Below are 27,368 nucleotides of genomic sequence, written 5' to 3' on the forward strand. Positions count from 1 at the left end.
AGAAAACACCTTCGCCTAGTAAGGAATATGTAATCACAAACTAACCCCTCCCTCTTTTACAAAACTGTAGTGTGGATTTTAGCTACGGAGGTAACAGCTCTGATGCTCATAAAATTCTGAGCATCAGAGCTGCTACCACCAAGGCTGGTGCTAAAAACGCTTCACAGTTTTGTAAAAGGGGGGATAAAATAAAAATACATAGACAAAGGTTAAATTGAACCAGCAAGAAGCTGGACTCTGCATACAATGCTTCACAGAAACAGTGACACATGTCTCCTAAAGCAATAAATAAATAGAAATTTTTTTCTACCTTTGTCTTCTGTGGTTTCTCCTTTCCTCATCTTCTTGTAACTCTCTTCCTTCCATCCACTGTCTGCCGTCTCTCTTCCCCTATATGGCATCTTCTCTCCTTCTATGCCCCTTCCAGAAACTGTATGCCTCCCCCTTCCATCTCTCCTTTCACCCCATTGGTCTGGCATCTCTCTCCTCGCCTTCCCTCTCCCACACCTCTCCTCATAGTCTGGTATCTCCCCTTCCCTGATTCTCTGGCATCTCTCTCCTTTCCTTTTCTTCCATCTTTCGCTCCCCCTCCATGCTCTCACATCTCCCCCTTCCTTTTCCCTTAGACTGGCATACCTTCCTCCTACGCTCCAAGCCCTGGCATCTCCTTTAATTCCCTCCCTCATCTTCCTTCTCCCTCCAGCTGGGTACCGCAACACTCTTCCCTGCAGCTCTGCACTTCCCCACAATTGCCATGCTTCGGTTCCTCTTCTTCCTTCCTTCCTCCCCCCCCCCCCCCCGCGGGACCCTGCGGCACCATCAACTCTTACTCCCTCTAATGTCGGCCCTGCAGCTCCAGACTTCCTCGCACCTTCTCCCCTCCCCCTTTGGATCGCTATTATTTTAAATGTTATAGCCGCGGAGCTGTATCCATCAGTGGAGATGTCTAACCTCGGCCTGCCCCGGAACTCTTACTGCAACAGTGACTTCCTGTTCCTGCCTAGACGGGCGGCTGCTGCAGTAAGAGTTCCGGGGCAGGCCGAGGTTAGACATCTCCACTGATGGATACAGCTCCGCGGCTATAACATTTAAAATAATAGCGATCCAAAGGGGGAGGGGAGAAGGTGCGAGGAAGTCTGGAGCTGCAGGGCCGACATTAGAGGGAATAAGAGTTGATGGTGCCGCAGGGTCCCGCGGGGGGGGGGGGGGAGGAAGGAAGGAAGAAGAGGAACCGAAGCATGGCAATTGTGGGGAAGTGCAATCCCCCCAATGCGTCCCCTTACCTTACCTCCCCTTACCTTTGCGACGCGTGTGTGCGCTGTGAAGAGAAACTTGTGCGCTGCGATGTAATATTTTGTGCGTGAGCGCAGGCCAACGCAGCTTAGCGGGAACACTGGAGGGGAGACATGATCAAATTTGCGTTTAGCAAAAATCAGCTTGGCTGCAGTATTCTGGATAAGTTGGAGTCTGCGAAAACTTTTTTTTTGTTAGGCATAAATAAATGGCGTTACAGTAATCGAGTTTGGATAGGATGATGGATTGTACAAGGACGGTGAAATGTTGTTGGTGAAAATAGGATCTTACTTTCCTCAGCATGTGGAGGCTGAAAAAGCATGATTTTGCCAGGGAATTCAGGTGATCGTTGAGGGAGAGGGAGGAATCGATAGTGATGCCGAGGACCTTGCTTGAGAATTCAAGGTGCAGAGCAGGGCCTGTGGGCAGTGTGAAGAGGGTGGGCAGGTGTAATAATTTTGTGCCGAGCCAGAGTAATTTTGTTTATGATTCATTTAATTTCATCTGTACAGAGAGGGACCAGGCGTGAAGTCTCATTATGCATGAAGTGATATTCTCTTGGAGGTTTGTGAGGTTCTGGTCTGTTTCGAGGAGGATAAGTATGTCGTCTTCCGTAAACATCTGAAAACCTGGTTATTCTCAAAAATGTAACTCTTCCTCCCCCTTTGGTTATTCTAGTCCTCAAAAGTTTTCTCTTCATTTTGCCTCTTCCCTCCACTGGAGTTCCTTTCTACCCTAACTCTTGTTAACCGTGTCGAGCTTTACGAATGTAGAGATGATGCGGTATACAAACCTAAGGTTTAGATTAGATTAGAAGTCTGCTCGGCTCTAGCCGTTTCTCAACTACTGAAGCTATCATTGAAGACTCACTCCAGTCCATCCAAATCTCATCCAAGTCTGCCCAGCACTGGCTTTGCTTCTCATTTACTGGTGTTGCCATTTAATCAACATGCCTTCCATACAGGATTCCTTTGTATTTAACCCAAGCATTGTCTATGATGTTGCCACAATGGAATTCCCAGAAAAGCTAAGAGACTGTTACTTGTTTAAAAAAACCCAAACAAACCAAACACAAAGTGATGGGTACTGAAAGAAACTCACAGGGTTCTCCTGTCCTGGAGGCCGGGGAATGACCATTCCTGTTACCTGTACAACCGACTCCAAGGGAGCTTCATTTAGAAGCTTCTTCAAATCAGAGGCAGCCTATGGAAGATGGACACAGGATTACCAACACTTTACAGAAGTCGTCTAAATACTGTTGTGGTCTCAAACTCGTGGCCCGGGGGCCACATGCGGCTCGCCAGGTACTATTTTGAGGCTCTTGGTATGTTTTATCATAATCACAAAAGTAAAATAAAACAGTTTCTTGATCATATGTCTCTTTAGCTATAAATTACAATATTATTATTATGACTTAGCCAAAAGGAAAGATTTATAAACTATAAAGAGTTTTACCTCATGCAAAATTGTCATTTCTTTAATAAGACATTAACTATTTTTTCTGAGGCCCTCCAAGTACTGTACTTACAAATCCAAAATGTGGTCCTGCAAAGGGTTTGAGTTTGAGACTAGAGAATGACACGGTGACTAAATTCATCACCGGTTCCATTCCCGCAGATAACCGCGGGAAACCATCTTCATAACATTCTTTAAGGAGCGAGGGAAGAATCAGAATATGAATGGCCACAACCACTGGCCCTCAAGCTTTGCTTTGAAGAATGCTGGTATAGAAGGACTGAGGTTGAAATAGACACTAAAAAATGACATGGGATTATTTCCCGCGGTTATCCGCGGGGACGGGAACGCTGATGAATTTTGTCACCGTGTCATTCTCTATTTGAGACCACTGGTCTAGACCCTATCTTTCTGTCACAGAAATATCACATAGCAACCTCCTCCCCCCAAACTGAAGATTCTTACTCTCTCCCTCATCCTGGAAAAGCAGATTTCTTCTCACAAAATAGAAGAAAGAGTATTGGAAATGTTTATCTACAAATGTTATCAGTAGCAGAGTGTGACAAGATCTATAGAATACATGAGTAGAATGTATTAAGTGTGCCTATGTAACTCATTCAAGAATTAAAGGGTCGATTTTCAAAAGGTGTTGACAGCCTGGCCTAGCCAGCCAATTTTGGCTGGTTAAATTAATTTTGAACCTATTCTGCTAGGTTTTCAGTAGAAAATTGTCCTAAATCTAGCCAGCTGAACAAAACTCATCATCTAGAGGTAAATTCAGTATAGATCAATAAAGTTTAGATGCCCCCCAAAAAGTAGGCGTTAAGCTAGTATTCTATAACAGCAGTGTTGTGCTATAAATATATTCAGTCTGTGGAGAAAGAGAATACTGCAGTACCAGTGAGCAACCGTGGCACCAAGTTTGCAGTATAAGAACATAAGAAATGCCCGCACCAGATCAGACCGTGGGTCCATCTAGTCCGGTGGTCCACACCCACGGAGGCTCAGCTAGGTGTTCCCCGTCGAGGACCTTGGTCACTCGTATCCCTCATTGTGTATTGCAAGAAGATGTGCGTCCAACTTGCCCTTAAATCCTAGAATGGTAGTTTCCGCCACAACCTCTTCCGGGAGTGCGTTCCAGGCATCCACCACTCGCTGTGTGAAACAGTATTTTCTGACATTTGTCCTGGTCCTGTCTCCCTTCAGTTTTAGTCCATAATATATTGTTTCTTATCCTTGTAACAAGATTTATGTCGGCAAGACAGAGAGTTTAGAGTACGAAAGACTGAACACAGACACAACATTAAGAAAGGTAGAGTGGAAGCACCACTTACATAGAACATAAGAAGCGCCATCTCCGGATCAGACCTTCGGTCCATCAAGTCCGGTGATCCGCACACGTGGAGGCCCTGTCAGGTGTACACCTGGCGTAATTTTTAGTCACCCATATCATTCTATGCCTCTCTTAAGGAGATGTGCATCTAGTTTGCTTTTGAATCCTAGGATGGTCGATTCCGCAATAATCTCCTCTGGGAGAGCATTCCAGGTGTCAACCACTCTCTGATTGAAGCAGAACTTCCTGATATTAGTCCTGAGCTTGTCCCCCCCTTAGCTTCATTCCGTGTCCTCTTGTCCGTGTCAAATTGGATAATTTAAATAGTTTTTTCTGCTCTATTTTGTCGATTCCTTTCAGTATTTTGAAGGTCTCGATCATATCCCCTCGCAGTCTCCTTTTCTCAAGGGAAAACAATCCCAGTCTCTTAAGTCGATCCTCGTATTCCAGATTCTCCATACCTTTACTAATTTTGTTGCTTGTCTCAAAATTAGTAAAAGGTATGGAGAATCTGGAATACGAGGATCGACTTAAAGAGACTGGGACTGTTCTCCCTTGAGAAAAGGAGACTGCGAGGGGATATGATCGAGAAGGATATGGGTGACTAAAAATTATTAAATATATATTAAATACGTATTGTAGAATATAGTTACTAGCAGGGATTCATTCAGGCCATGTACATAAAAGCGGTTGACATAACATAAAAAATAATAATAGTATTAAATCGGAGAAAAATAAACCTCAATTGTGAGAGGTTGGGACTACACAAGTACCCAGCCCTCAACACATCATCACGGGTTTATAAAAAAACTCCGCATACATAGAAATAAATAGGGCTTCCATTCATACAAAGTCACATTTTTTTCAAGAACTTTTTTGTGTGATGACAGCTATAAACACCCAATTCCCTATATATTATACATGTCAACCATTGGTGACCAGAACCCCAAGCTTGACTACATTAGTAGTGAAGGCTACAGCTCCGTTTCAATTGTGTAAGTCGTTTTGGAGGCACGGAGTACAACAATCACAATTAAGGAAGAAATACACTCATCTGAAAGTGTGAAATTTCAACAGAGGCTTTCTCTCCCGCTGCAGGGGGGTGTTGTGTTAGAAGCAGCAAGGTTTTTAATGCAGCGGGAGAGTGTGGGCATCTCTCCCACTGCAAGGGGGGGGGGGGGTGTCGGGTTAGTCACGGCAAGGTTTTTAGTGTAGTGGGAGAGTGTGGGCATCTCTCCCGCTCCAGAGGGGGGGGGGGTCGGTTTTAGTCATGGCAAGGTTTTTAGTGCAGGAGAGTGTAGACATCTCTCCCTCTGCAGGGGGGGGGGGGGGGGAGTCAGGGCAAGGTTTTTAGTGCTGCAGGAGAATGTGAGCATCTCTCCCGCTGCAGGAGGTGTGTGTGTGTGGGGGGGGGGCGCTGCCATTTTGGGAGGAGGGTGGTGTTTTTCGCCACTGCTGCAGGGAAGGGTGTTGTGATGCAGTTGAGAAAATGGCCATCTCTCTTGCTGCATCACAACACAGGGGTTTCTAGCAGCCTTGACACTGACCGGCACCCCTGGACCAGTCACTTTTTTTAGCCACCAAAAGCCGATGCCACTTTTTAAAAAATGGCTCGGTATTTTTTAAGAATCTAACCGGAGGGCTCATTTCAGTGTTGAAGAGCCCACTTGCATGTCAGTGTCAGAGACTGCTAGAATCCTCGCTAAAGAGGGAGATAATCCCTTTTGATAAACCACCGGAAAACAGTTTAGCAATGGTGTTAAAGTTTTGAGAATCTGGGCCTCAGTTAGGAATCTAAACCCTTTCGAAATTGACTCCTGAGTTTTTTCTGCATATGAGTGTTTGATCAAAAGCAACCACTTTCCATCCTCTTCTTCCTCCAGACCTGCTACCCATAGTCCAGATGTTTGAAAACTTACAAAAGAGGAGGTACATAGGGCTCTACATGACCATTTTCTGTGAGGTACTAGTAGTAATAATAATAATAACAGTTTATATACTGCAGGACCATGAAGTTCTATGCGGTTTACAATGATTAAAAATGCTACAAATTGAGTAGAACTGGCAGGTTAAAGCTGGTGAATAGCGGCTCTAGAGATCAGTTATTGTGGGAAAGATTGTACAAATCAACTGCCTAAGTACGTCAGGAACAGATATGTTTTTAGGTGTCTCCTAAATTCCCCATAAGTATTAGCAAGCATAAGTAATTGTTCCAGGTCTTTACCCCATAATGCTGCTTGATATGAGAGAAGATGTTGATGATGATTTTTGAATTTACATCTTCTAGCCGGTGGAGATACAAAGTTCAGGTGTGAGCTTCTCTTATGTCTGTTGATTGGGAAGGAGAAAAGGTCATTTAGGGCTAAACTGAACAGTACCTTAAAGCAGAAACATCTGAACTTAAACTTCACAAATGCCTCCATCGGCAGCCAATGTAGGAGTCGGAAGGAAGGAGTTACATGGTCAAACTTCTTCAACCCAAAGATCAGTTTGACCGCTGCATTTTGTACCAGTTGTAATCGCTGCATATTCTTTTGGGCATTGCCAGATAGGCGATATTACAGTAGTCAAGTTGGCTCAGTATATGGGATTGAACTTGAATTCTGAATGATGAAGCATCAAAATATGCTCTGATGGATCGAAGCTTCCAGAGAGTAAAGAAACCCTTTCTAACCAAAGAGTCCACCTGGTCTTTCATGGTTAGGCCCTGGTCCAGTATTACACCCAAAACCTTCATAGTAAGTTGAATAGGGTAGCTAAGATTATTGATGCACAGTGATGTTTTTGTATCAAGTGGGTGAGATGAAGCTACAAAGAATTTTGTTTTTTCAGTCTAAATTCAGTCATCCATTGTTCCATCAAGTCTAGTACTTCTGTTGCCGTTGGAGTAACTTCAGAGAGAGAGAGGTAGCGAATGGGATAATGATCGTAAAGTCGCACCTAATGATGACATGTAAACATTGAAAAGCAATGGGGATAATGGTGACCCCTGCGGAACGCCAGATGGATTACTCCAGGTGTTGGAGAGATTGTAATTAAAACGTACTTGATATGTGTGGGACATAAGGAAACCTCGGAACTAGTCTAGCACCTCTCCTCTGATACCAATTGCATCTAAGCATTGTAACAATTTCCCATGGTCCACTAGATCAAAGGCAGAGCTCATGTCAAATTGCATAATCAGGGCATTAAGGCCCCTACTAAACAAGAAACGTAAATTATCTAAGATGGCCACAATTACTGTCTCAGTGCTAAACATAGGTCTGAATTTGGATTGAGTTTCATGTAAAAGAGAGAACTGGTCAAGATATTCCATCAGTTGGGTATATACCAATCTTTCCATGATTTTTACAAAAAATGGAATGGATGCTACTGGTCTATAGTTGGTTACTGATGCTAATGAATCGTTACGATTTGGGGGAATAGTAGTTGGAGTCCCAGAAGGCAGGGTGTGACTAGAACTATGCATTCCTATTTTAACCAAAAAACATAACAAGAAAACCCCCCAGATAAAACATAGACAGCTATGAAAGCCTGAATCAGACCCCAGATCCTTTAAAGAGCCCAGGCTAACAGTATATGTTTAGTCTTTCTCTCTTTTCTTTCTGCTGCTATGGGTAGTTAGTAGGCAAGGCTAAAGGGGAAATGCTTGTGAACATTTGTAGCAGCTACTGCCTTACTGCACCACATTTCTGTGTTGAAGTAGCAAGCAGTTTTGCAACAGCTGCCAATAAATTATATCATAAGAGCTGAACTGAATCACCCCAGGATACCATTAGACTTGTTAAGCCAGTTTCCAGAAGAAAAGCAGGACTACAAGTCCATAGATGCCGTGAAATAAAACCAGGACTTTTTTCATATGAAATAAGCTGGTAACCCAATCCCAATTTTGCAAGGCCTCTGAATCTGGGATGTCCAGTCCCAGTTCTCAGAGCCATTGCACCTATCCTAAACAAGAGAGAGCCTCAGAACATTCTCTGCATTTACAAGTACAAAATCTAAAAGATTTGGTATAGAAAAGTCATACCTCATCCTGCGGTACAATGATCTGGGTGAGTCCATGAAAATCTCGTAGGACTAAGAAAAAGCCTTGCCTGATACAAAGGGAAGCAAAATCTTTTTAGGAATTCCAAAACCAACACTGTTTTAGACAGCTATGTTAGACTTACTATAACATCTTTAAAAAAAAAAAAAAAATGGCATTCATACAAAGCACAAATAGTACATTCTGAGGGGGAAATTCTGTATAGGACGCCGGTCTCAGCCACCGCCTAAGAAGCGGCTGAGAATCGTAGACTGACATCCTATATAGAATCATGCCTAGCAGTGCCTAAGCATCCTAAATTTACACTGGCCTAATTTACTGGTTCCCATTTCAAACAACTAGCAACGCCTAACTTAACCATGCCTATTATCTGGCCCTAAACCATGCCTACTTTTCAGGTAGGTGTCGTTAAGCGCCTCCACTTAGGCGTCACTATGCTCTTCGTGGAATTCCACACCTAACTTTTAATTTTAATTTGTACATAAATGAATACATGAATACTTAAGAAAAGAAACTTGAATAATAATTATTAATAACTATTAATGTTAAAAAGACAAACAGTTCAGTAAATTTGTATGTACATTCCTTTTTAGTCTTTTTAATATTAATAGTTATTGTTATTATTTAAATAACTTCAATGGTGCAGTCAATTACCACGCCATTTGAGCTAATTGATTTAATTTAGGTTAGGCAGCACCTAACTAGGGCACCGTTTATAGAATCTGGTCCAATGTGCATAAATAACTCCGCCCCCAAACACGCCTACACATGGGTCATGCAAAAGTAGCTGTCTGTGCTTACTTTTATGCACATTCCATAAAAGCCCCTTCACTTGTATAAAAAAGCCTTGCCATGTAGAAGATCTTTTATAAATTTACTAAAGTCCCAGGAAAGGGGAGCACACATGCCCCTGGATTCTATATATGGCACATTCAAGAGTTACACGCACAACTTAATTAGCTAACGAGCGATTATATATCAATAACTGGCTGCTAACAACCAATTATTGACATTAATTGGCACTAATTAGGATTTGCACATGTACTATTTTATAATGCTGGGCACCTAAATCCCAAAGGAACAGGATTCTGCAAACAACGTCTAAATCGGCCGGTGCCTAGAAAAATGATGCCGGCCACATGTCAATCACACTTAGGTGTCGTTTACAGAATCACGGCTAGTGGTGCCTATGTAAAAACTTAGTCGCCTGAAATGTAGGCCAGGGTTTTAAAGGCCTACAGTTCAGGCGCCTAAGTTTTTGGAGAATCATGCTCCGCCCATTGAAGTGCCCTCTTAGGTGTTAGGTGCTAGGCGCCATGCGATAGGCATCTATCACTCAATTAAATTTTTAATTATTGAGGCTATTACGGGAATTTTGCCCATTAAGTTAGGTGACCTTTATAGAATCAGTCCCAAAATGGGCAACCCAAAAAGGGATGAGGCTATGGGAGGGGCATGAGCAGGTTAGGGGCATTCCCAAAAGTTGCTCGCTGTTTCTGAATAATGAGTATCCACGCCCAACTTGGGTGCCAGCATTTACACCAGGTTTCAGTAGGTGTAACTCTGGCGTCTGGTGTGGGAATCGGCACTAAGCGCTATTCTATACAGGGCACATATACTTTATAGAACAGCACTTAGCACCAATCTTTTCCAGCACTTATTTTGAAAGCCATTTATAGAATCTGGTCCTTTATGCAAGAGAAGTAACAGAAAAGATCACTGTACCTGGCACAGAAGTTTCTAAGTCTCTTTGGCTCAACTTACCGTTGGTACTGAATCCACCCACATAAGGTGACTTCCTGACCCACATGGGCAGAACGAAGCTCTCCGCAGGTGTGAGTCCGGACCACAAAGCTGTTCAGGTCTTACAGAGGGGGGAAAGAAAAAGTTAGCAATGCTCTCTAACCTTTGTGTACTCTATTCCATCAGCAGAGGTAAGCAGAATGTAAAGTGGCTGGATTGTTTGTCCTTGTATAAGTGATTATATACTTCATAAAAATAGGCTCCCTATTTCCAGTAATGGACAACTGTTCTCATACAGGTGCAGCTATGTGACTGTACTCTATTGGCCAGATTCTGTTTATGGCACCCAAAGTTAGATCACTATCAATACTTAAAGGAGAAGAGATGCAAAAGTATCAAACAACTAAATCAAGAAGGCAAATGCAAAAATGCATCTCATACTATTTGTATAGAGCAGTAGTCTCAAACTCTTGGCCCCCCGGGTGCTATTTTGCAGCCCGCAGTCTTGTACGAGATCTCAAACTCTGGGCAGGAAGAGATGTGCCGGTGTTAGCAGACTTGCAACTTCCTGCAGCCGTCACATATGCCGGGACTCCTGCCTTCACGTATCCTACGCAAAGGCAGGAGTCACGGCATATGTGATGGCTGCAAGAAGTTGCAAGTCAGCTATGCTGATGCCGGTGCCTCTCTTCCTGCCCAGAGTGCGAGATTGTGTACAAGACCGCGGCTGCAGAATACAGGTACTGCTGGACGAGGGGAGGAAGGAAGGGGTACTGCTGGACAAGGGGAGCAGGGAAGGGAGAAGGGGTACTACTGGACAAGGGGAGCAGGGAAGGAAGAAGGGGTACTGCTGGACAGGGGTTGGGTACTGTTGGACAAGGGGGAGGTAAAAGGAAGGGAGAAGAGGTGCTGCTGGACCTGGCAGAAAGGGAGGGAAAGGAAAGGTGCTACACACTGAAGGAGAGGGTGATATGGTGCTGGGGAGAGAGCATGTTGGGTTGGGGGGTGGGAAAGAGGGATACCACAGAGGGAAGAGGCAAGGACAGAGAGAGAAAGTGTGCAGGAGGCAGAAAATGTTGGACTCATGGAGAGGGCAAGATGGATGGGGAGGACAGAAAGGAGGGAAGGAGAAATGTTACACTCTGGAGAAGGGGGAGAGGGCAGAGAGTGAAAAGTTGGACTCATGGAGGGAGAGAGAGAGATGTTGGTTGGGGGAGGGAAGGAAGACCAGAGGGGAAGCATGCAGGAGGAAGAGAGAAAAAAATGTTGGACTAGTGGAAAGGAGGGAGAAATGATGGACTCGAAGGGGAGCCAGAAAGGAAGAAGGGAAGGGAGATGGACTGCAGGGGGCAGAAAGAAGGAAGGGAAAGAGAAATGTTACACGGGGGGGGGAGGGGAGAAGGGAAAGAGAGAAATGTCAGACCATGGAAATAGGGAGGGAAGGAGAGAGAGATAGGAAGGGAAGGGAAGACATGGAAATGTAGATTTTGAGAAGAAAGCAGAAAAATGGAAAAATTGAATGTTAAATTAATGCCAAAGATGGATGCAAGGCAGAAAGTGAAGATGGAGAGAAAGAGTCAATGGACAAGAAGGCCCTAGAAACATAGTTAAAAGCACAGAAAAATAAAGTCATCAAACAACACAGGTAGGGAAAATGATTTTATTTTCAATATATTGATTGAAATGTGCGAGTTCTGAGAAAGGAAAGATGTTAAATTTTAACTGTGAGGGCCGCAGAAAAAAATAGGGTACTTGGAGGGCCGCAGAATAAATAATGTCTTATTAAAGAAATAGCTATTTTGCATGAGGTAAAACTCTTTATAGTTTATAAATCTTTCCTTTAACAGTTAAAGGAAAGATTTGTAAACTATAAAGAGTTTTTTACCTCATGCAAAATTGTAATTTCTTTAATAAGACATTATTTATTCTGCGGCCCTCCAAGTACCCTATTTTTTTCTGCAGCCCTCACAGTTAAAATTTAACATCTTTCCTTTCTCAGAACTCACACATTTCAATCAGTATATTGAAAATAAAATCATTTTCCCTACCTGTGTTGTCTGATGACTTTATTTTTCTGTGCTTTTACATATACAGTAGAAAAGGCTTTATAAAATTACTACAAAATACATCTAAGAAACATGAATGACTAGATTCTAGTCTAAAAAAAACCAACAACAAACCCTTGCAAAGAAAAGAACTCTGAAAAAGGTAAGGGCTTCTGCATCTACACTGCAACCTTCAACTAGGTAAAGACAGTGTGAAAGGAAAGAGTTTAGACAAGAGACAGACAGGGGGAGTTCCTGCTGGTTAGAAATCCTGTCTATTTTGCAGGCTGTAAAGTGTTACATCCAAGTACATGCAGAGAAACTCTGTAACCAAGTCAAGCAAAATTACAAAAGCTTCTTCATTTGTGAACCAGAATCCACAAGGTCTGGCAATACCAGTAAAAGGAACCACATCGAGTCAAGCTTTCAAAGCATGACAATTTACTCCCAGAAAATGTCACTCATTGCATGAGTTAGGTTCATCATAAAGAATATGAAATTAGAATAAGACTGGCAAGTTGCCCTCACTTGGTACCATCTTATCTGGCGAGGGTGCTGGGTCCCTGGAAATGCATCTTCTCTGGATTAGGTGCACCCCTTGGACTGGCACTGTCCTTCGACCAAGATGTGAACTATCAACCATCAGCTTAAAGCACAGTTGAAGTGGTGTTCGCCAAGCCATGGAAACTTTAGCCTGGTACCAAACATTTGAAAGAGCAAGTTAAAATATTGACAAATGGATGACATGACTTATTATCTCAGTTATCAGTATATTCATCCTGTCATGTTCAGTGCCTATGATATTGATTCCTGATTGGGTGTGCCTTAGGTCCAAATTCTAAATAAATAAAAAAATCAGTGCTGACCAGAACAGTGCTTAGTGTGAATTTATAAGAGGTACCCACTATATATAAAACTGTAAATGACATAACATTTAGGCACACCCATTTAGGCCATGGAAAACCAGGCCTAAATACCTGTGCTTAAGTTGTTTACGGATTGGGTGTATTCTATAACAGGAGGCCTAACTTTAAGGAATGCCCACAATCCACCCATGCTTTTCCCATGACACCTATGACCTGTACCATTTTATAGAATGCATCTACAAAGATGTAAGCATAATTTCTAATGAGCAACAATTAGCATTAATTATCAAGCATTAATTGCCAATTATCAGCGATGCTTGGCTTGTTAAACTAAGTTGCACATGCAAATTAGCTATGTGCACCAATTTGTGTGCGCAACTTAGGGCGCTTTATTTGTTTGGATTTCTCTCACACGTTTTCCAGTAATAGCTCAAGGTGAGTTAGATTCAGGGACTGTATTTTCCTGTCTCCAGAGAGCTTACAATTTGAGGAACCCTTTTACTAAACTGTGGTAAAAACATGAGCTTAGTATGTCCTAACACAAGACTTTCCTGTGTCCTAAACTAATTTACCAGCAGTAAAATACGGCATTTTCTATTTTTAGTTTTGCAAGTTTCATGATAATTTTTCAATTAGCGGGCATAACTTGTGGAAAAAAAATAAGAAATAAACCAAATGCATGAGCACTTAGGCCCTGATTCTGCAAAGTACTCATGATTGTAGGCAGCTGTAGGTGTCCTACAGCTGTCTAATCAGCCAATCGGAATGGAAGCAGAGTTTTGAAGCCTCGTGAGAGGTGAAACAAGGACTTGTTGGAAGAGGACATGGTCCGTGGAGTGTTCATCTTGTGAGCGCCATCATTATTTTGTCTGGCTAGACGTTTCCATCTACGTTGTTTTCTGGACCATGTTTCCTAAGCTAAGTAAAACTTTTTGGTTTATCTTTTCCTGTGCACAGTGATGGGTTTTTTCATCCTTTGATAAATTCATTTCAATGGTGGTGGAGTTTTCTGCCTATGATAGGAAATGAAGCAGTATTGAACGTTTATCATTTTGATTGTTGGCTGCTGTTATTTGAATTTTGAGGCTTTTTTCTCCACCTTTTTTGAAATGTTTATTGGGAGTGTTTAGCCCACCTCTGGTGAGTAATATATACTTTTTTGATATTTTTGGACTTATCTATAGGTACCTTTTACAGAATTTCCCCCTAAGTGATAAGAAGCCCGTATATATGAAATGAGCTTCTTAGTATTTAGCACACACTACGCTTTAGTAAAAGGGACCCTATCTGTTTTTACAAAATAGATGCTTACAAGGTCTTCACACATAGGTGCCCTGGTTGTCACAATGTTTTCTCCACAAGACAAACAGAAGTGAAATGTCAGACCAATAGAGGAAATGCATTGCTTCCACTTCACTTTAATTTCTTGTACAACAGGCTAATGAAAGTGAGAGGTAAGCAGCATCATGATAGGAAAATCAGCTATGCTCTAAAACAGCCCATTATCTGAATTTGTTCAGTTAGACAATTTGATTCTCCTATTTTTTTAATCAACTGTAATTAAAGCAACATTATCCTTTGAACTAAAAGTAAATCATATTGTGAGTACCGTTTTCTTAAAACTGTGTCAACTTCGCCCTAATCATCCTCTATTTACTGAAGAACATTTTTCTTTATTGGTTCAGACACTTGTCGAACTTGGATTACTGCAGTGGCTTATACTCAATCACTGCAGATAAACTTTATTCTAAACTTCAGATACTTCAAAATACTAAGCAAAACTAATTCTTCATTTAAAGAAATTTGACAGAGCTAGTCCTACCTTGATTCACTTACACTGGTTGCCTATGCAGGCTCATATTAGTTTTAAGTTGGCTTGTATGGTCTACAAATTTTTCGAAGGTACCAGTCATTACTTAATTGGCCTATTTTCATTCCCTAGGGGCACTAGTTCATCTAAAGCCTGTAACTCTTGATAATTTACTTTCCTTCAATATCCAGAATTCGCTAAAAGAAGCTGCCTTTCAGTGAATTCAATTTATCAGGGTATTCAAATAAGGTCCTCTCTACCAAAAGAATTAATAACTTTGAATTCCTTGCGTTCTTTTCATAAATGCTTGCAGATGGATTTAAGAAAGTAACCTTTCTCACTCTTTTCTCATTTCTGATGCTATCGCTTTGAACTGTAGGGAGTTGGTGGAATACAAATGACACATTACATCCTGTTTTCACCTCTTCCACTTCCTCCTTTTCCCCAATTTGTCAATTATTGTAATAACAATCTTTCTTTGACAGTGACCACAGCTTAAAGTTCAATTTGGAACCTATTTTCTGTCACGATAAACGGATCTCCAGCAATCTTTGGGAACTGTGATCAATGATTATTTAGCACAATAGGTAGAAGTTAATCATTGTAAAACAGCAGCACAGTAGATAAGGACAAATAAGAACTAATCACATCAATCAATCCAAACATCCTCTCTAGTTCTCTGTCACTTTGAATAGATGAGCAAATCATTTCCAATTTCCATATTCTTCACCTGTTCCATACATTACCCTCTCTGGATCTGTCTTAAGCACAACTGAATTTCATTAACTTACTGACCTTTACCACCTCCACAGGTAGGACATTTATTCCAGGTCTTTTCTTTTTGCTTGTTTGTTCCCTACAAGTCTCAAACTTAATCCAATACTCTAACCTCCTGCCAAGTCCTACCACCAAGTGCTGTGATAATTCAGAGCTACCAAAGCTAAAAGAAAAAAACTGTACTATTTCTTGTCTACTGAATATTCTATTATTCCTATTATTTGATTTTATTTATTGCATTTTATATTTCACCTTGCTACATTTTTAGTTGTGAGTGGATTACAAATAAAATACATAACAATTGCAATAACAGTTAAGTGACAATAAAAATACAGTTAAAAATAAACAATCTCTAATGTGCATAAACAAAATAAAGCTTTATATTAATTCAGGCCGACAAACACAGTACACTAATGATGTTACTTTACACATTTCTTGGTGACTTCAGCCAATGAAAGGTTTGCACCCCCTCCCCAAGTGCATGAATTTCAGAATTGCCAAGTTACCCAGTTATAAGATGATGGAGCTTTCCTGGATTTCTGACAACCTCATTTTGGTGCATTATGGGACCTGCAACACTAATTTCAAAGGGGCAATCAAGAAAATACAAATACCTCATTGCTTTGAGATGTAAGTTCAAAACCAGGACTGTCCCAAAAGTCTTCCTCCTGGAACTGGGTAACTTGGCAGCACTAATAAAATAAATTTTGCCTGTTACCAAAATTTAATAAAATGTTTGAACAAAAAAAAAAATATTCATTAATTTATGAACACTCCTGAAATGCCTTCCCAAACCATCCTTAACCGCCTACTCCAGGCTAGGTCCCTTTTCTCTGCTCCTTACTAGGGTTACCATATGGCTTCAGAAAAAGGAAGATGGCCTGGGATATCCGGGTTTTACTTTCATTAAAAACAAGGGAAGTAAGGAGGAAAGATTAAGACATCCAGGATTGTTTTGTTTTAGTTTTTTTTTTCCATTAAAAGCAATGGAAGTAAAACCTGGCTATCTCAATCCGTCCTCCTTTTTCTGGAGCCATATGGTAACCCTCCTGTTTGTCTGCTTGATTAGATTGTAAGCTTTACTGAACACGAATTGTCTCTTGCATACTTAATGTACAGCGCTGCATAAGTTTAGCTGTGAAATAGGAATAAGTAGTAGCAGTAATCTAGATTTCCCAAACGGTCGGGGCCACAAATGGGATCACAAAACTTGCCCAGAGACGCCAAGTTACCTAGTTCCAGGCTGGATATTTTTGTACAGGTCTGGATTTCTGGCCACCTTCTAAGTGTATTATGAAAGCTGCAGCATTGATTTTTCAATGAGCATTGGACAGGATCAGACACAAGCCGGACCAGAAGCAAGCGTTTTCTATGACATGCGGAAGCAGTTTAGCCTATTAACCCCTAGAATACTTAGACACAAGCAATCAATCACAGATTTACGCGGCTTTTAGAAAACTTCTCTAGTACGAATTCGGGGTTAGCAAGAATAGACTTTTCTCATCAGTTCAGGTTATTTATAAGTGACCGAGACTACACAAAATGCAAGATTAAATGGATTGGATAATGAGTACAGTATTACCCAAAAACCTTAGCTTTACAATTTGTGTTTCCTAATCATCTTCCTAAATCGCAAGATTGCTGAGGACAGTAGTCCTTCAAGATTACTCCGCTATTTATCTGCCCCCGCACCCACCCCCGAAGTATTTTAATCCTCTTCCCTGCTCTGATGTGCTATGTCTTACGTTTCCCTGGACTGAAGAGAGGCTGCGACATATGCAACCAATCAATTTTCTAAATCAGCTTTCACCGAAGGGCATAAGTACGAGTCAGAGCGAGGCTTGAAACACTCAGGCGCTGAGAACGCCGGGAAAAGCGTTCGAATAGCTTGGCGCGCGGAGGGGTGCGGCTGTTGTGCAGCTGTGGCCTTTTCTAGTATTTTATCATGTCCGGTGCTAGCAATGTGAAACGGCGGAAAACTGTGGTTCGGGTCTCTGGTGAGAGTTCTTCGCGGCGACAAATGGTAATTATAAGTGACAAGACAGCCAAGACCACCGGTAGCTGCTGATTTTCGGGTGCTAATGTTGCTACATATTAGACATTTTAGAGTTGAGCCAGAGAACTGGAGAGATTAGCGTGATGCCTTATCTTATTTTGATGAACTGTTTTTGGGAGGGGGTGAGTGTTGCCATGAAAAGTGTTTCTTTATGACCACTCACTTGTTTTTTTTTAAATGTTACTGAACTGCTGGAGTCTCCTCTTTGTCCCTATAATATCCGTTTTGAGTATTACTGGAGACCTACATTAAACTAACAGTTCAGATGTATCAACAGTGAGCCACTGGGTAACTTTCAGAGAAGAAACCTTTCCCAGCAGCAAATACAGAAGTGAACGGTCAAAGAAGGGACATAATGCCTTTTATCCCAGGACAAGCAGGCAGATATTGTCACATGTGGGTGACGTCATCTACGGAGCCCCAGCGCGGACAGCTTTTCAAGCAAACTTGATTGAAGTTTCAAGTTTGCTAAACTGCACCACGCATGTGCATGCCTTCTTGCCCACTAGAGGGCGCATCCCACCTCGTCGTCCTCAGTTCAGTTTTTTCCGCGGAGCCAGAAGCCCTGTGGAAATTGTGCTCTGTTTTTTCAGCCTTCTGACACCGCGTCTGGGTTGTTTAGCTCGGTCGCTGTGCTTTCTTTATTGTTTTTTTCGATTTAGTTCGTCGTTTTCGTCAAAAAAAAAAAAAAAAAATTCCTCCGTTCGGCTCCGGGGGCTCCCGGGAGCCGCGGCCGCGGGACTTCGTTCATTCCCGGCCACTTTCTTTTCATGTCCCGTCCCTCGACGGGCTTTAAAAAATGCACCCGGTGTGAGCGGTTACTATCCATCACAGACCCCCACCGGTGGTGCTTGCTCTGCCTTGGGCCCGAGCACCCGACTGGTTCCTGCGATCGGTGTGCCACTCTTCAGGCTAGAGCGCTTCGTCGACGCCGCGGCAGAATGGCGGAGCTTTTTCAAGTTGACTCTGCGCCCGGAAAGGCCTCGACGTCGGCCCCGGCCTTGACCTCGGCGCCTTCGGCGTCGCCGCGTGCCTCGACCTCGACTTCGAAGCCGACGGCCCCGACCAAACCTGCCTCGGGTAAGTCCTCTTTTCCATCCCCGATTTCAGGGTCGTCGAAGAAGCCATCCTCGAGTTCCTCTGCGGTGGGTGGGTCGTCCTCGGCCCCGTCCAGGACTCCGGCCACTAATGCCCCGAGGGAATACTCGAGACCGAGGTCGCCCTCCAGGGAGCATCCCCCGGCCTCGGACCTGCCTACCATGGTTGGGATCCCGGTGTTCCAGGACCTGCTCCGAGCATTGATTTTCTCGGAGCTGTCTGGCGCCCTCGAACAACTGCAGCGGGCTGCGACCTCGACTGCTTTGGCCTCGGGGGCTCCGACCTCCGCGACCTCGGTCTCGACTCCCTTGATCTCGGCGGCCGGGGCACCACCGACCTCGGCCTTGACCTTGCCCTCGACCTCGACCTCGGGGGCCCCGCCTGAGAGCAGCGTTCGGCCCCGGGACAAGGTGCGCCGAGTGAGACGGATTTCCTCCTCCTCGAGGTCCTCCCGGGGTTCCTCGGGCCGGCCTCGGGCGAGGCGTCGCCCGAGGAAACCGAAGCGTTCGCGAGGCTCTCCTCGGCGACGTGGTCGCTCCTCGCCGCTCGGGGGCGAGGCCTTGCGGGTTTCCGAGCTTCGTCTCGATAACCCGAGGCTTCTCCGTTCCCCTGCGAGAGGGGGTTCTCGCGACTCCTCGCCGAGGAAAAGGGGGCATACCTCGGTCCCTCGGACGCCTGGGACGTCTCCCATGGGTTCTTCGAGGCGAAGACGTTCCCCGACCCCCTCGAGACCATTAGATCTGGCCTCCTGGGGCTCGGGGTCTGGTAGGGAGCCCCGTTATTCACACGAGCCCTCCCCCTTTTGTTCGGCGGAGAGGTTGAGAACTCCCTCCCCGCCGGCCAGGCAGTCCTCCTTCTCTAGCTTTGTGCAGGACATGGCGCGTGCCTTGGGCCTGGACCTCATGGCTGGGTCGCAATATACTAAGGAGTTCCTCGAGGAGCAGGACCTTCCTGCTCCCCCTAGGGAATCCCCTCGGCTACCCCTGAACAAGGTCCTTCATCAGACCTTGCTTAGAAACCTGACTTCACCTCTTACAGTCGCAGCGGTGCCGTCTAAGATGGAGTCAAAGTACAGGACGATACCACCCAAGGGGTTTGAGAAGGCTCAACTCTCCCACCAGTCTCTACTGGTCGAGTCTGCGCTCAAAAAGACGCAACCCTCCCGGGTTTCTGTAGCGGTTCCGCCCGGCAGGGAGGGTCGGACCCTGGACAAGTTTGGTCGTCGCCTCTATGCCAACTCCTTTATGGCAACCAGGGCGTTAAATTATGCCTTTACCTTTTCCTCCTATCTACGTGGTATGGTAAAGGATTTGCCCCAATATCGTGAGGCCTTGCCGGACTCCCGCAAGGAAGGGTTCGACAGGTTTGTGTCCAACCTGTCTCAATTGCGGTTGTACCTTTTCCATGCGGTGTACGATACGTTTGAGCTGGTATCGAGGGTGTCGGCCTTTGCGGTAGCTATGCGCCGGTTGGCGTGGCTACGCACCCTCGATATGGACCCAAACCTGCAGGAACGCCTTGCGGACTTGCCTTGCGTGGGGTCCGAATTATTCGATGAATCCCTGGAGGCGGCGACCAAACGGCTCTCGGAACAGGAGCGCTCGTTAGCTTCCTTGGTCCGTCCGAAACTTCGAGTCACGCCGCAGAAACCTTTCCGGCCTCCCCCGAGGAGGTACCCTCAAAAGTCGACCCCGGCTTTTTCAAGGCCACCGCCTCGCCGCCCCCCTAGACAGGGCAGAGGGGGATAAACCAAGACTCCACCGCAGGGTCCTGCCAAGCCTGCGCCGTCCTTTTGACGGGATAGGCGGATGGGGCCGGCCCCCCTCCGCCATCGCACCGGACCCCCTTCCCATAGGGGGTCGACTCCGGTCCTTTTACGCGGCCTGGACCGAGATAACATCCGACGCTTGGGTGCTCCGGACCGTCTCCGAGGGCTACTCTCTCAACTTTTGCTCTGCGCCGCCGGAACATTCACCGGGGGCTTGCCCATACAACCGGATCCAGCTCCCCGTCCTCATGGCCGAGGCCAGGGCCTTGTTGAGGCTTCGGGCGGTGGAACCTGTTCCCTCCGACCAGCAGGGGCGGGGGTTTTACTCCCGTTACTTTTTGGTCCCAAAGAAGACCGGGGACTTGCGCCCCATTCTAGACCTCAGGAAGCTCAACAAGTTCCTGGTCCGGGAGAAGTTCCGGATGTTGTCACTTCCGGTATTATATCCTCTCTTGGAGGCAGGGGACTGGATGTGCTCCCTGGATCTCAAGGAAGCGTACACCCATGTTCCGGTGCATCCCGCTTTCCGCAAATTCTTACGGTTCCAGGTGGGCGAGCTGCACCTGCAGTACAGAGTCCTCCCCTTCGGCCTGGCCTCATCCCCTCGAGTCTTCACGAAGTGTATGGTGGTAGTCGCTGCAGCACTACGGTCTCGGGGGTTCCAGGTCTTTCCTTACCTGGACGATTGGCTGATCAAGGCCCCGACCAGGGAAGGTGTTATCTCAGCGACCCTACAGACTATCGCCTTCCTTCAACGCCTGGGGTTCGAAGTGAACTTTCCCAAGTCCCAATTATGCCCGTCCCAATCACTTCAGTTTATAGGCGCAGTGCTGGACACTGTTCGCCTCCGTTCATTCCTTCCTCCTCCGCGGTTGGAGGCTTTGGGTCGGTTGGGTCGGCTGATCCTCCAGCTGCCGCTGGTCTCAGCCCAGCGCATGATGATGCTTCTGGGCCACATGGCCTCGACGGTCCACGTCACGCCGTTCGCCAGGCTGCACATGAGAATTCCTCAGTGGACTCTGGCCTCTCAGTGGCGCCAGGAGTGCGATCCGGTCTCGTCTCGCATAACGGTGACTCCTTCTTTGAGACGCTCGCTCCGTTGGTGGACCGACTCTTCGAATCTTTCCGGGGGTTTGCTCTTTCTCGTCCCTCCGCCTCGCAAGGTTCTGACCACGGACTCCTCGGAGTACGCGTGGGGGGCCCATCTCGATGGTCTGCGGACCCAAGGCCTGTGGTCGGTGGAGGACCGACGCTGTCACATCAATGTGTTGGAGCTTCGCGCCATCTTTCTGGCGGCTCGTGCTTTCTGCCACCTGCTCCGCAACCAGGTAGTCCTCGTGCGAACGGACAACCAGGTAGCCATGTATTATGTGAACAAGCAAGGTGGGACAGGCTCTTGGCCCCTTTGCCGGGAAGCTCTGCGCCTTTGGGAATGGGCGATCTCCCAGAACATCTTCCTACAGGCGGTCTATATACAGGGGGAACAGAACTGCTTGGCAGACAAACTCAGTCGGCTTCTCCAGCCGCACGAGTGGTCACTCAACTCCAGAGTCCTGCGCGAGGTCTTCGACCGCTGGGGGACTCCGCAAGTGGACCTGTTTGCCTCCCCGGAGACTCGCAAACTACCCCTGTATTGTTCTCGGATGTACTCCAGGGACCGTGTGGAAGCGGACGCCTTCCTTCTCGACTGGGGAGGGAGATTCCTTTATGCGTTTCCTCCTTTTCCCCTGATCTTGAGGACGTTGGTTCGTCTCAAATCGTCCAGAGCCACTATGATTCTCATTGCGCCTCGGTGGCCTCGTCAACACTGGTTCTCCCTGCTTCTTCAACTCAGTGTCAGGGAGCCTCTGCTTCTGCCTGTGTTTCCCTCTCTGCTATCTCAGAGTCGGGGTTCGCTGTTACATCCCAATCTTCAGTCGTTACACCTGACCGCTTGGTTCCTTTCCCCTTGACTTCGGTCCAGGTTTCACGGTCGGTGCGGGAAGTTTTGGAAGCCTCGCGCAAGGTCTCGACCAGGCTTTGTTATTCCCAGAAGTGGACCAGGTTTTCCTCCTGGTGTTCCTCGCGTCATCTGGATCCAGATTCGGTCCCGGTGTCTTCGGTACTGGACTATTTGTTACATTTGTCTAATTCCGGCCTGAAGACGACATCTGTCCGGGTACATCTCTGTGCCATTTCGGCTTTCCATCGGCACTTGGATGGATGTTCTCTTTCGCTTCATCCTCTGGTGACGTGTTTCATGAAGGGTCTAATCAATGTTTGTCCCCCTCTGAAACCCCCTCCTGTCGTTTGGGATTTGAATGTGGTCTTAGCTCAACTGATGAAACCTCCATTTGAGCCTATCGACAAGTCTCTCCTGAAATTCCTTACTTGGAAGGTGGTATTTCTGATTGCTCTCACATCTGCTCGACGGATTAGTGAGTTGCAAGCTTTGGTTGCGGATCCACCTTTCACTGTGTTCCATCATGACAAGGTGGTTCTCCGCACCCATCCTAAATTTTTACCTAAGGTTGTGTCTGATTTCCACCTCAATCAGTCCATTGTCCTTCCTGTGTTCTTTCCTAAGCCCCACTCCCATCCTGGCGAGACGGCGCTTAACACGCTTGACTGTAAGAGGGCGTTGGCATTTTATCTCCAACGTACCAGGTCTCATCGGAAGGTTCCTCAATTGTTTTTGTCCTTTGATCCCAATCGTTTAGGACATCCTGTTTCCAAGCGCACCTTGTCCAATTGGTTGGCTGCTTGTATTTCTTTTTGCTACGCTCAGGCTGGTCTCCCGCTCCCGGGTCGAGTCACGGGGCATAAGGTCCGGGCGATGGCAGCTTCGGTTGCTTTCCTCCGATCCACTCCTATGGAGGACATATGTAAAGCTGCCACTTGGTCTTCGGTTCATACGTTCACCTCCCACTACTGTCTGGACACTTTGTCCAGAAGCGACGGCCGGTTTGGCCAGTCGGTGTTACGTAATCTGTTTTCTTAAATTGCCATCCTCCCACCTGCCCTTTCTTTTTGGTTGGCTTGGAGGTCACCCACATGTGAGAATATGCTGCCTGCTTGTCCTGGGATAAAGCACAGTTACTTACCGTAACAGGTGTTATCCAGGGACAGCAGGCAGATATTCTCACAACCCGCCCGCCTCCCCGAGGATGGCTTCTTTGCTAGTTATGGAACTGAGGACCACGAGGTGGGATGCGCCCTCTAGTGGGCAAGAAGGCATGCACATGCGTGGTGCAGTGTAGCAAACTTGAAACTTCAATCAAGTTTGCTTGAAAAGATGTCCGCGCTGGGGCTCCGTAGATGACGTCACCCACATGTGAGAATATCTGCCTGCTGTCCCTGGATAACACCTGTTACGGTAAGTAACTGTGCTTTTCCAATGCAATAGACATAGTATGCTTAACGTGACCATTTATTTTTTTCATCAAAATGGGACATTTATTAATATTTAGTCCCGCCCTAGCCCCACCCCAATCCTGCCCTAGCCCCGCCCCGATTTCTTCCATTCATTTTTCATGTACATACAATATCTTATTATTTCATAATGGTAACACTAAAATTTTTTTAAAAACACAAAGCACCCCATACGAAGAGAAAATGTTAATTATTTATATTTGGGGGGTTTTCAATGATGTCACCTCAGTAACTATAGAAAAATAGACAAATATAGGGCAAAATATAGACAGTAGATATAAATTCTCAAAACTGACACATTTTTATCACTAAATTGAAAATAAAATCATTTTTCCTACCTTTGCTGTCTAGTGATTTCATGAGTCTCTGGTTGCATTTCCTTCTGACTGCATCCTTTTCTTTCTTTCTTTCTTTCTGCACTCAGGCCCAACAATTGTCCCTTTCTATTCCCTCCTTCCCTCCTTCCTTCCTATGCCCTTAGTGCCCCCAGTGCCTCATTCCCATGTCCCCCTCACTGCCTTCCAGACTTTGTCCCCCCCCCCCCCAAAGCCAGCCTGCCTGCCTACTTACCTGCCTACCTACCTACCTCCTGCGCCAAAGCCAGCCTGCTTTCCTGCCTACCTCCTTCCCTCCCTGCCGCACACAAAAAAAGCCTCCCTCCAGCGCCCGATTTAAACCCCCCGGTCTGCCGCCGCTGCTGCTTACATCCCTGATGCTTCTATTCGCGGCCCAGAAGCCTTATTCCCGATGTCAGTTCTGACGTTGGCCCGGAATGTCCTCTCCGACGTCAGAATTGACATCGGGAATAAGGCTTCTAGGCCGTGATTAGCAGCAGCAAGGAGGTAAGCAGCGGCGGTCGACCCGGGGGGGGGGGTTAAATCGGGCGCTGGAGGGAGGCCAGGGCAGGATTAATTCTTTGAGGGCCCCTAGGCACACAAGTACACTTGGCCAAGCAGGCCCTAGTTCTCCCCTACATCCTAGAATTGAACCTTTGCCAGAACCCTCTAGGGCAAGGGTGCCCAACGCGTCGATCGTGATCGACCGGTAGCTCAGGAAGGCAACATGAGTCGATCTCAGAGCCCATCCCGGGCTCTGTGATAGACTCGTGTTGCCGTCCCAATCTACTGGGCCTATCAGCCTTCCTCTCCCCGAAGTCAAAGACGCCGACGCCGGGCATTAGGCTGTTTTTGTCATTTCGGGGGGGGGGGGGCATGGTGGCGTGGCGGCGGCAGCAGCAACAGCCTGAAAAAGAAATCATCCTGGCCCGGGTCGGTGTCATACTCCGGAACTTCTACCTCTTCCAGCAGCCCTCTCCCTTCTACCTGCTTCTGGCCACACCCCCTGCTCCGCAGCTCTCTTTGGCAACTCAGCAGCAGCGATCGACACAAGCTTCTGACGTCGGGGCCTATCCTCTGCGAGTACCGCTTGTTTCAACTTCCTTTTTCCACAAAGGCGGGACTCGTAGAGGAAAGGCCTCGATGTCGGCAGCTTGTCTTGATCACCGCTGCTGACGAGTTGCTTAAGAGAGCCGCGGAGCAGGGTTTTTTTGCCAGGTGCAGGTAGAAGGGAGAGGGCCAGATACAGGACTCGTGGGTGAGGGAGCAGAAGAGAGAGAGAAAGAGAGAGGGGAGGGAAACAAAAGGAAATATTTCATACTGGGCTGGGCCGGAGTGGAGGGAGGGTGGAAAGATTCTGGCTACAGGGTGCATTAACAAAGGAAAAGGGGGGAAAGCTGAAAATGGAGATAGTGACACAAAGAAGAGAAAGGGTAAGCAGGACCTACTGAATAAGGATAGAGATACAGAGGGGACATGAAGAGGAGGTGAAATAGAGACATAGAAGTAATGCTGAAAAAGTGTGTGTGTGTGGGGGGGAGATAAAGACATTGAAAGGGTAAATGGTGAACATGGGGTAAAGACAAGGACAGAGACAAATGAAGATTCTGAAAAAGTGGTGAGATAGGGATATAGATGAGATGGACACAAAGAAGGGTGATGCTGGAAAATAGGTGGAATGGTAATTCTGACAGACACAGAAGGGAAATGCTGGATCAAGGAGAGATGGGGCTCAGGCTGGATGGAATGAGGAGAAATGCCTTGTTGGCCCGGAACTTCCTCTCCTACGTCAGAATTGACGTCAGGGAGCGGAATGTTGGTCAGCGTGACGCTTCTGCAGGGAAAGCTTGGGACGGCGATGGCTTGGGGGCGGGCACGGAGAAAGAAAGAAAGGGGGCAGACAGGGAAACAGAAAGAAGGGGGAACAGGAAGACAGAAAGAAAAAGTTGGGGGAGAGAATGAGGTCTGGAGGAGAGGAAACATACAGGAGGCTGAAAGAAAGGAAGAAAGATTGGATGCATAGTCAGAAGAAGAAAGTGCAACCAGAGACTCATGAAATCACCAAACAGCAAAGGTAGGAAAAATGATTTTATTTTCAATGTAGTGATCAAAATGTGTCGGTTTTGAGAATTTATATCTGCTGTCTATATTTTGCACTATGGCTCCCTTTTACTAAACCGCAATAGCGTTTTTTAGTGCAGGGAGCCTATGAGCATTGAGAGCAGCACGAGGCATTCAGCGTAACTCCCTGTGCTAAAACCTATTGTGGTTTAGTAAAAAGGGAGGGGGTGTATTTGTCTATTTTTGTATTTTGTTACTGAGGTGACATTGCATAGAGTCATATGCCGTGACCTCTTTGAAAAAACCCGGAATATGAATAATTAACATTTTCTCTGCCTTTCAGTGTGTTTTGTGTTTTGTTTTTTTTTATTTTATTGTTGGTAGATCATTTTGACTTAGTCATTATAAAAGTAGCTCGCAAGCCCATAAAGTGTGGGCACCCCTGCTCTAGGGCATTGCCTTATGTGTTATTCCCAGTAGGAGTGAGTAGGCTGAGTGCAGAAGTTTGTATGGGAGGTAATTCATCACAGGCTACACCTTTGGGTCCAGTGCCGGCAAGAAAGAGTTTGAAAACCTCAGTCTGTCCATCAGAGATTGCTCTGGAAGCCATTTAAATGTGTCTTCAAAGATCCTGCCTGCAGTCGTACAGAGTACTGGATGGATTTGCTGGCAGCAGCACTCCCCACTCTCCCCACGCAGCCGACCCTCCAACCGTGAAACGACTGACATCTCCCTCAACAGCAGCGTCGGCAGCGCTCTAAACAGGCTTCTCCCGCCACCGATTCCCTCTACCGCATCACTGATGATGTAATCAGCAACACGAAGTAGGGAAGGCCCCGGCAGGAGAAGGCTGCAAAGCAGCCTGTTTAGAGCGCTGCCGACGCTGCTATTGAGGGAGGTATGTCAGGCATCTCGCAGTGGGAGGGTCAGCTGCGCGGGGAGAGTGAGGAGTGCTGCTGCCGGCAATTCCAGCGATGGAGTCGGCTCTGTCGAACAAAAATGGCGCAAAACACGCCTCAACAATTTTCTAACTCTCTACAAGGAAAAAGCATCTCAATACAAAATTTCCATACAGCAAACAAAAAAAGAATACTATTCTAAACTCATTTCCACTACCCGTAACTCATCATTGCTCTTCAATCTAGTACAATCTCTCTCCAATTACTCTAAAAAGAAAACCACTCCTACAGCTGCACAACCCTCAGCAAAAGAGTTATCACTCTTCTTCGATACCAAAATTAAAAACATCAGGTCTAACCTAGGACCTTCCCC

The 27,368-nt window shown here is 46.0% G+C and overlaps 2 protein-coding genes across 12 annotated transcripts in view; one reads left to right on the plus strand and one right to left on the minus strand.

The window, feature by feature from the left end:
* Positions 1–27,368, minus strand: part of DARS2 (aspartyl-tRNA synthetase 2, mitochondrial) — a 102,779-nt gene that overhangs the window by 67,365 nt on the left and 8,046 nt on the right. For 3 of the 11 annotated variants that reach the window (XM_033917005.1, XM_033917006.1, XM_033917007.1), the window contains exons 2-5: positions 12,443–12,608; positions 9,891–9,990; positions 8,109–8,175; positions 2,395–2,496 (exon numbers count right to left, since the gene is read on the minus strand). In XM_033917005.1, coding sequence (XP_033772896.1) covers positions 2,395–2,496; positions 8,109–8,175; positions 9,891–9,990; positions 12,443–12,596 — 423 coding nt within the window. In that variant the 5' untranslated portion in view covers positions 12,597–12,608. Of the gene's footprint in view, positions 1–2,394; positions 2,497–8,108; positions 8,176–9,890; positions 9,991–12,442; positions 12,609–15,385; positions 15,477–15,795; positions 15,826–15,981; positions 16,060–16,599; positions 17,081–17,112; positions 17,214–27,368 lie in introns of those variants that run through there. The other 8 variants (XM_033917011.1, XM_033917002.1, XM_033917003.1 and 5 more) reach the window with 7 other exon arrangements.
* CENPL (centromere protein L) overlaps positions 17,115–27,368 on the plus strand; it is an 82,464-nt gene continuing 72,210 nt past the window's right edge. The window contains exon 1 of the mRNA XM_033917014.1: positions 17,115–17,390. Within this exon, the coding sequence (XP_033772905.1) occupies positions 17,313–17,390 (78 nt within the window). The 5' untranslated portion in view covers positions 17,115–17,312. The remainder of the gene's footprint in view (positions 17,391–27,368) is intronic.

The sequence above is a fragment of the Geotrypetes seraphini genome, chromosome 12, assembly GCF_902459505.1.
Source record: "Geotrypetes seraphini chromosome 12, aGeoSer1.1, whole genome shotgun sequence".
In the NCBI taxonomy this organism is placed as follows: domain Eukaryota; kingdom Metazoa; phylum Chordata; class Amphibia; order Gymnophiona; family Dermophiidae; genus Geotrypetes; species Geotrypetes seraphini.